We start from the raw sequence: 9,078 nt of genomic DNA, 5'->3' as shown, positions 1-9,078 counted from the left end.
GACACTAGCATTTGTGCATCCTTCTGGATTTCATCCAGCCCAAGTGCTTTACCAGTTCTTATTTTATGCTTTCCTAACATGTCTTTGATCCATCAGAAGTTGATTCCAGAGTAATTCAGGTTACCTGTTCTCAGTTTTTTCTTTTGGATCACTTCTCTCAAAATGTTTGTATACACATCCCCCCCTTATAACATTATAGGATAGTAATTAAGTTTGCCATGGACGACAGTTTAACTACTGTTGTGTTTCTTTCAGACTTAATGTTCCCCCTCCATATGTGCTACTTAATTCTTGTTCAAAATGTTGGCCTGTCATTTTTAAAGGGTACTCATTTGTTTCTCAAAAGTGAAGGCAAATATAATGCCCACAGCTGTAAAAGCCTAGAGAGCTGCACTTATGCTTCAGAGAAAGTAAAGATGAACAGCCTCCAGACATTTCATAATTACTAAACAATGCCATAGCCTGCTCTTGTCCCAGAACTAGGACAAGACCGATTGAACTCTGCCTTTTTTAGAAAATATCTGTACTCCAGGACCCTGCATGTGGCTGTTCCCCGCAGCAGGCACCCTGCCAGGCTCCACAAAGAAAGGAGGCAGGTGGTGTCACAGGCATGTGAGGGAGCGAGATAAGCGATGGGAGATTGGGAAAAAAAGCTCTGAATTTTCCTCCTCGCAATGTCTGTTTCTGCAGAGTTGTTAGTCAAAGGCCCAAGCCATCTAGGATTTGTTTATGACTTAAAACTAGGTGGTGTGAATGTTCTTCTCAAATGTCATTCTTGGGACTTGCAGGCAAGGAATTAACTTTTAGGAACACCGTAACTACAGGGCAGCAATAGGCAGTGCCCGCACGGCGTGCCGTTCTTACACAGCATCAAGGTGGTGGTTCTTGTCTGCTGAACAGGTCAGAACAGCATCGAAGGGCGAGGGACTGGATTTAGCGGTGCTGTGTGTCACTTCGGGTCCTGCATTCCTGTGAGCTGAATTACTGGCTTTAGAAGATTAGAGGTGGATGGAGAAAGCGCATGGACAATGAAAATACCTTTATTCCATGTATCTATATAAATACAAAGGAATGGTAAGATGGTTTCTAGTCAAACATGTTTAAGCTCAAAAGTAACAAGCTGAGCTAGCATTGAAAAAATAGTTTGCTGAGTTTTGTCAGTGCTTTTCTCAAACCTTTTATTTACCAATACAGTTATGAATTTTATTTTAGTTGCATAATGCCTCCTTGTCACCTTTCCAAGTGTTAGCTTTTCTAGAGTACTAGTTTCTGGCATTCCATTTTTTTCTTGGTTCTTAAACATGTAAGTCTCAGCTGTTCCTTTAGGAAATCTTTTATTTGCTAAGGTGAGCGTCTACATCTTACAATCGTAAAGAAAAGCCGGGGGGCAGGGGGACCTCTTGTCACAAACTGACCAGAAATTAAGAGCAAGCAAAACGATTTTTTAAATCTTGCTGTGCGCTATCCCGCGTTAGGCCTTACGGTGGTTGAGCGCGCCCGTTAAGGAGACGCGGAGGCAACAGGCCCGGCCCTGCCGGCAGCACTACACGGGCGGCCGGGGCTGCGCTGCGGGCCGCCCTCGCAAGGGCCGAGCGCCCGCGCCGTCCTGCGCATGCGTGACGGCTGTCGCGCTGGGCGTGTGTGGCGACTTCCGCCCGGCACTGGGATGGCGACGACCAGTTGTGCGCGCGTCTGTTCCCCGGGAGGCCCGTTCAGCGCCGAGCAGGTGATGGTCCCTGGAGCGCCCGGCGCTCCGGCCCTGCCGCTGGGGAGGCCCCCTCCACCCTAGCCCGCTGCCCGCCCTGCGCCGGGGCGGCGGCCCCGCGGCTCGCCCCGGGAGTGGGGCAGTGCCTGGCGGTAGTGCGGCCTGCGGGTCTTTCCGCGATCCCACCGGTTCGGAGCCGCCCCACCCTCCCGTCCTCTCCTCCCCTTGGCCCCCAGATCAGTACAGCAGGCGGGTTCGTGTGGCCCCGGCTGGTTTTGCGTGGCCCTGTGCGAGTTACCGATGTTCGCTTCAGACGTGGCCAATGTTTGGGGTTTTCTTAAGTAAAAGACTGGTTGGGATGGTGGTGTGTTTTGTGCAGTGCCTCTCCATATAACTTTCCCTTTTTCAGCTTTAGGATACATCTGAAAATCTTGAAGGCGGTATTAAGCTCTTGTCTATAGGTAAGTGTTAAAGCCATAACTGAAGCAGTTTCAAAAGTCTGCATATTGATTCTAGATACTTTTTAATGTTTTAATGAGGGAAAAAATAGGCACGTTGCCTTGGGTAAAATAAAAACCGTGTGAGCTGTTAGCTCTTTCTGAGTCTTTGATTTATTAAGATACTGTTGTCGAAGTAGAGAAGTTTTCACCTGCAGCTGTTGTGGTTGATTATGAAACTTACGAGTGCATGAACTTGCAGTGTGCAAAACTGTTTGGTCATGCTAAAATATGTATTTCAGAAATTAATTTCAAAAAGTGAAGAAGCATAACATGTTTCCAGGATTTGGTATAACATAAACATGACACACATCTGACTTTTGAAGGGTGAACAATCATTTTGAAGTTGATGGAATTATCAATGGCATAAACAAGAACATGTTTTTAAATGCTTAGAGACTGGGGGGAAGATGTCTTTACCAATGAAAATGTGGTTTGATCTGTAAGCTTTGTGTGCAGTCTTTTTGGCCCACAGTATGCATAACTTGGTTGGGTTTGTTTGTTTTAGGAAGAACAAGTATTTATGTCCTTCAGAATGCCCAACTCCAACTCTAAATTGCACCGTATCCACAGAGGTGTCCAGGAAGCTGGCAGGCAAGAGTTGGTTTCCAGGTCTTTGCAGAGTGCTCAGCATTGCTTGGAGGACCAAGATTTTGGAACTGCATATGCTCATTATCTGCTGGTACTAAATTTAGCTCCTGAGTTAAAAACTAGTGTCAAAGTAAGTGCTCTCTGAATTACTTGAAACAATTTACTCTGTTCCTTTTTAGACTTTGTGACAAGTTTGATGCTTCTGATTTGTTATATGGAACTGATTTTCCTATTCAGTCTTAAAAAAAAAATAAAACAGTAGTAATGGAGATGGCCAGTAACTTGTCTAACAAGCTGTGTGTGCCTGTGGGAAGGGAATTGATACTCTGTTTTTCTTAGTGCTATGTGCGTGTCAACTAAGTTTCATGGAAATAGGGCCTCATTAGTATTGGCTTGTAGTACAGCATGCATTAATACATATGCAGGCTTTAGTCTGTGTTGCTGGGTGATGATACACTGTGTAGATATCTGAGAGCTTATTTCTGTTTCTTTAAGTGAGCCAACTAACGTGGGACAATAGCAAGCAGTTGTATGCTGCTGCTGGAGGAGAAGAAGGTATTCAGGTGCATATCAGGATTTGTCTGTAGATGTTTTCAGGGCTCAGTTACCTACTTCTGGTAACTACCAGCAATTCAGTGGTATATGTTTTATTTTCTAGGAGACGTTTCGGTTTACTCTCTTTAAATGGGCAGAAGACCTAGATTCTCTGTCACGAATTCAAGATCTGTTTAACTGTTATGAACAAGCACTTGAACTGTATCCAAATGATGAAGTGATATGCAATAGTATGGGAGAACATCTTTTCAGGTTTGTAGCAATATATATTCAGTTTTTGTAAGGTTGACATTTAGTATGGTGTGTTAAAAAACAATACTCAGTTCAACAGAGCACATGAAATGTGCTGAAAAGAAGTAAATGCGAGCAAATGCTTAATGCTGTGTAGCGTGTACTGTTGAACTTTAGATCTGTCAGCTTAAAATAGAGTAGCCAATGCCAAAATAAATCTTGGTAGTCATAGCAAAAGTAAAAAAAAAAAAAGTAAAAGCACTTTTACTGAAGTAAAAACTTAAAAGTAAAAGCACTGCCTTCAAGTATTTTCTAACAATTTATTAAGCAATCACTAAATAAAAGAAACCAACATTGTGCAGAGACTCTGTGTTAACTTTTGTAAGTAGCCTACAGTTTTTGAAGTTCTTCTTTCCTTTCCTGTTAGATCCCTGAATAGTGCTACCTTTGAATAGTCTTGTAATTCTGGGCTTTCTTGAGGTCACATCTAACACACCTTTGACACGATGTGATTGTTTATACTGTACTGTGTAGGGCTGTTCTTCTTAAATGATTTCAGCTTGTGCTTTTATTTAGTAGTGTAAAACATTTTCTGCTTTCTTCAAACTTTGCAAAACATGGTGCTTCACTGCTTCTGGAGTTCTAAGGTCTTCTGAGTCTGGCATTTTAAGATTGAAATCACAGGTCCTGGCTCCACATAGTTTTAGTTAGGTTTGCCTTTTGTGATGATTTGGTTTGTTTAAAGGAACGACTCTCCCAGCATTGTATTAAAATGTACATTTGTTGTGCATATAATAGATTTTGGGGTTTTTGTTTGGTTAGTTTTTTTAGTGCTGTCTGACTTGAGAATATGTTAATGAGTATCATAAAAACTTGCTTCTGGTTCAAAATTGTCACTTAATGGAAGCACTAAGAAATCAAAATTTGGTTCACTTATAGTATATTCCAGTTAAATACAGTAAAACAGTTTTGGCTTCTGTAGCCTTGTCTTGTGACTTAAAAATCTGTGAGAGTGGGTTACAGAGTTGCTGCTCTCATGTTGTTGCAGCAAGTTCTCATAAAACCTGTTCTAGTTTGTCAAATGATGTAGTAGTGGATGAAGGCTGGTGTATGCACTGGTGTTTTTGTCTACCTTTGCATTTTTAAGTGATTTGATGTAAAGCTGTGAATCATTATTTTTCATAAGGTAATATCAATATTTTTAAAGCGAATCTTTCTAACCAATCAAAATATTTCCATTGTCTTTTAACTGATGTAAGACCTCATTACAGATGTACAGATACTTACAAAAGCTTGGCAGCTGATTGCTTGTCTTTTATTTATTTGTCATTTTTGTTATTAGAATGGGCTTTAGAGATGAAGCGGCTGGATATTTTCACAAAGCAGTGAAGCTCAACCCAGATTTTGCTGATGCAAAGGAGAATTTTTACCGCGTTGCAAACTGGCTTGTGGAACGCTGGCACTTCATCATGCTCAACGATGCCAAGAGGAATCTTACTTACCTAAAAGCAATTGAGAACGCTGTCCGCTCAGGGTGCAAATCTGTCCTTGATATTGGAACAGGAACAGGAATCTTGAGGTGTGTTGTAAGCACATATTTAACATGAGCTTAATAGAAACATGTTTGTCTAACAAAAATTGGTTGCTAGTGAAAAAAAGAATTTACTTTCATGCCTTTGAGACAAAAATTGAGAAAGGGAACAAAGCTTTCAGAATTCACTGAGTCTGGAGGTTAGGGTCTAGGAGTGTTTCTGTAACACTTTTTTTTTTAATTTGATGCAGATGCTTTTTATATAGAAAGTTACTTAATGAAAATGCTGTAGTATAAAGACTGGCTTTAGTGAAGCTGAGGAGTATCCTTATGCTACCTGTATTTTTTATGATAGCATATTAAGGAGATATCAATTTGTGTGATATCAGTGTTCACACAAGAGATACTAGTTCATTTAATGATGATTTTTAGACTTGAACTGTTTTCTTAGAAATACAAAGCAGATGTGGGTATATAACTTAAATCTCAGTATCTTTTTGTGCTTTACCTAGAATGATTTAAACTGAAAAGAAGAAACCCCGATTCTTGTTTTTTAGTATGTTTGCAAAAAAGGCAGGAGCACCTTATGTCTATGCCTGTGAATTATCAAAAACCATGTATGAACTTGCCCGTGATGTGGTGTCAGCAAATAATATGGAAAGAGAGATCAAACTTCTGCATTTGAAGTCACTTGATATAGAAATTCCAAAGCACATACCTGAAAGGTACGTTTTTACCTTCTGTTGTGGTATCGTTTTTAATTTGCTCTTAATTCAAGAAAATAACTGGTAGACTAAACAGGAACTAACTTTGCCTGCGATATTTAGCCAGAATGTGAGAAGGTTCTCTGTAAGTTTTATGTTTTTATAGAGCGGTGCAGAAATGATAGTTTTTTAGAGCATACTAATTTCTATGGTAAATCAATGATGTAATAAGTTTAATTATTTGATGGTGGGAGCTTTGTGGCATGTGCGATTATATTTCAGCAACAGGAGAAGATAAATAAGATTACTACATTAAAAAGTCATCGTTTAATGCATTTGTATACTGAACTTGTGGCTCACTTCTGCAGCCCGTGAATAGAATGGAGATATATAATAGGGCCTCCAAAGGAAGACTGTTCCCGGGACATACCACACCCCTGCAACTCCACATCAGCTTCTGTGTTTGTCAGAGAGATCAGAAATTGCAGGTTGTCTGCCTCTTCTGACTGGGGAGTGAGGGAAATCCTCCTCTCCCCTGTCTCCTAAGGAGAACACTGCTGTATTCGGAGGCAAGAAGGTGCCATGTGATACATGCAGGATCCTGGTGGTTTCCATCTGGAAGGCTGCTGGTGGTTGGGCTGACTCTAGCTGTGCATGTCCGCACCCAGATGTGGAGGGATCCACAGGGCTTTGAGCATGACTTTAGATATTGGAGCAAAAATCAGTGGAACTGTGTTGCAGTTTGTCCTGTGAGAATAGGTTTTTGTGTTTGTATGGAGCTTTTTGTTTGTATACACACATCAGTCCACCTGTGTGTGCAGCAGAGATTCACATGCTTTGGAAAATTAAATAGCTTATTTTTCCAATGTTAAGTAATGCCTTCTTTAGCATAGGAAGAGCTACTGGGGCAAGTCACCAGCTTGGAATTGCTCATGGCAAGTTAGAATTTGGTCAGTATTACAGCTTTGAGGGTATGTGATCTAGACGTTTTATGCTATCCTGCTGCTTGCTCACTATCCCATTCAGCAGGAGTTCCTCAGGAGGATCTGTAAATTTTTAGCAGGTAGAAATCCAGGGGGATTTTTGGTTTGGTGCATGTGAAGCACGGATTTATTACTTCAACTCGCCACTACTAGGGATGCAGATTAAATGTGGGAAGGAGATAATCCATTTTCTTTTTAATTACTAACAATATATGTGTCTGTGGTGATGGTACAGGCTCATAATCTGAAATGGTAAAGCTTCCATGGTTTAGCATGCCAGTCAAGCCTTGTCTAATTGTGTCAGCTGAGCTACAGTAATTGATCATATGCATCCTCTTAGTGTATGTGATGAGTTACTGGATATAAGCTGTCAGGAATAACTTGTTACTATTCTGGAAATGTCTTACCATGCCACACCTTTTCTAGTTTAAATCCAAAGGATTTGGGATTTTAGGATCCATTAGCCTGCATAATAATTTTATTATGCTTTGATTAAAAAGGAGTAAAACCCCCCACTTTTAACACATATGCATGGATGCATATTCTTGCACAACATTCAACCAAAATACATATTCTGCAGTATCATTGCTGTGTGCCCAGGCTGACACATCTTCCTGTTTTGGTTAGATTCTTCCCATGCAATTTATTTATAAACACTGACCAAAAAGCCTTGTAGTAAATTCTTGCTCAATATTTATTCTCTTGTCTGCATCTTGAATAACTTCTAACGATTCAAACTGTCATTTGTTGGCCCATCTGCAATGAATCTTCAGAACACTGGTAAAAGTTCTGCCCTGAGCTCACATTGGTGTGGTGGTGGTGTGTTTTTCCTTTTAAAGAATGTTAACGGGAATGTGTGTTATACATTATATTTCATGGTGTCCTTTTTCCTATCTAGAGTTTCCTTGGTTGTCACAGAAACAGTTGATGCTGGTTTATTTGGAGAAGGCATTGTGGAGAGCTTGATACACGCTTGGGAACATCTACTTTTACAACCGAAGGTAGGTGATGTGGGTATGTACGTATAAATGGGTTTCCTGTTTGTGTTTGAAATATATTTGTGCATATATATGCATATGTGTGTGCACATATCACACACATGAATGAGGAACAACTGTCTTGTAAATAATTCACACCTATTGATATTTTAAAAATGAGTGATCCGGTTTTGTTCTATGAATTTGATTTTGGTGAAGGGTAATGAGGCAGCTGCATACATTGTACTTCTGTGAGCTCGTGTTCTGAGCAGACAGGTACTTGCAATGCATGATTCCCTGATGGAACCTTCCAGCATACAGAGATGGTTTCCACTTGATCATTGTTCATTCCTTTTTCTTCCTCCCCCCGCCACTTTGAAAGAAGCACCAAAAGGCTTTGTGTGTCTTTTAAAGGTACTATTTTCCTGCAAGTTTGATTGTGACCTGGTTGTTTTGAGATACCAACTCGGTAGTAAAAAGTCATGTCAGTCTAAGCAGAAAATGCTGAATTATGGTAGAATTATTTTTCATCATAACAGTAGGGAACAGTTGACTATAATTTGGTAAATATGCCATATGCTTCTGCTCTTAATTTATTTTTGCTAACTCTGAACTTTTTTGGAAGAGCGAATAATTCCACTATGTCTACTGGATTTTACTTTATTTTGCGTTTTAGCTAGTGCATACATTAAGCAAAGTAATGTAAGCAATAATGCATACATTAAGCAAAGTAATATGACAAGGAGTCTTACATGAGTTAACCTCTTTTAGGTCTTATGAATTATGAAGACTTTTTTTTCGATACTGCTTTGTTTTCTACTAGTTTTGAAGTCTTCTCTGGCCGAAAGCTTTTGTATTTTGTCAAACTGAAACTGGTGACCTCTAGTGTTAAGTATAGGAATGATGCATAAAGGAAAGGTGCTCTAATGTTTCAATATATTCTAAGAGAGTGCAAATTAAACAACACTTTTAGAATTACACAGAGGATGTAGTAGACTGAAAAGTAAACTTGATGCATGGATATACTGAAACACAGTATTTAAGAGTCGACTAGAATGACAAAGACCAGAAACTTTACTAGTCTCTAAAAAGTGATCTTAAATGGCTCATTAATATGTAACCTAGGCTTTGCGGTAATGGTAGAAATAGGTCATTGTCTCACTGCGTGTTGTTATTAATGTTTTTGCAGCCTGAAAATCAAGATGTCGGTACTGGAGACTATGGTCGAGTTATTCCCGCAAGTGCAACCATATTTGGGATGGCAGTGGAATGCAAAGAGATACGTAGACATCACAGGTATGTTT

The 9,078-nt window shown here is 40.0% G+C and overlaps 1 protein-coding gene across 2 annotated transcripts in view; it reads left to right on the top strand.

Annotated features, from left to right (window-relative positions):
• The first annotated feature begins 1,643 nt into the window (after window positions 1–1,643).
• The window catches only part of PRMT9 (protein arginine methyltransferase 9), a 21,436-nt gene continuing 14,001 nt past the window's right edge, over window positions 1,644–9,078 (top strand). Inside the window, exons 1-8 of one of the 2 annotated variants that reach the window (XM_065633888.1) lie at window positions 1,644–1,726; window positions 2,115–2,166; window positions 2,711–2,923; window positions 3,452–3,600; window positions 4,922–5,158; window positions 5,668–5,835; window positions 7,696–7,798; window positions 8,964–9,070. In XM_065633888.1, the coding sequence (XP_065489960.1) occupies window positions 2,726–2,923; window positions 3,452–3,600; window positions 4,922–5,158; window positions 5,668–5,835; window positions 7,696–7,798; window positions 8,964–9,070 (962 nt within the window). In that variant the 5' untranslated portion in view covers window positions 1,644–1,726; window positions 2,115–2,166; window positions 2,711–2,725. Of the gene's footprint in view, window positions 1,727–2,114; window positions 2,167–2,710; window positions 2,924–3,451; window positions 3,601–4,921; window positions 5,159–5,622; window positions 5,836–7,695; window positions 7,799–8,963; window positions 9,071–9,078 lie in introns of those variants that run through there. The other variant, XM_065633889.1, reaches the window with a different exon arrangement.

The sequence above is a fragment of the Caloenas nicobarica genome, chromosome 4, assembly GCF_036013445.1.
Source record: "Caloenas nicobarica isolate bCalNic1 chromosome 4, bCalNic1.hap1, whole genome shotgun sequence".
NCBI lineage: Eukaryota > Metazoa > Chordata > Aves > Columbiformes > Columbidae > Caloenas > Caloenas nicobarica.
The sequence above is the reverse complement of the archived record's forward strand: the minus strand, read 5'-3'. Positions and strand labels throughout refer to the sequence as shown.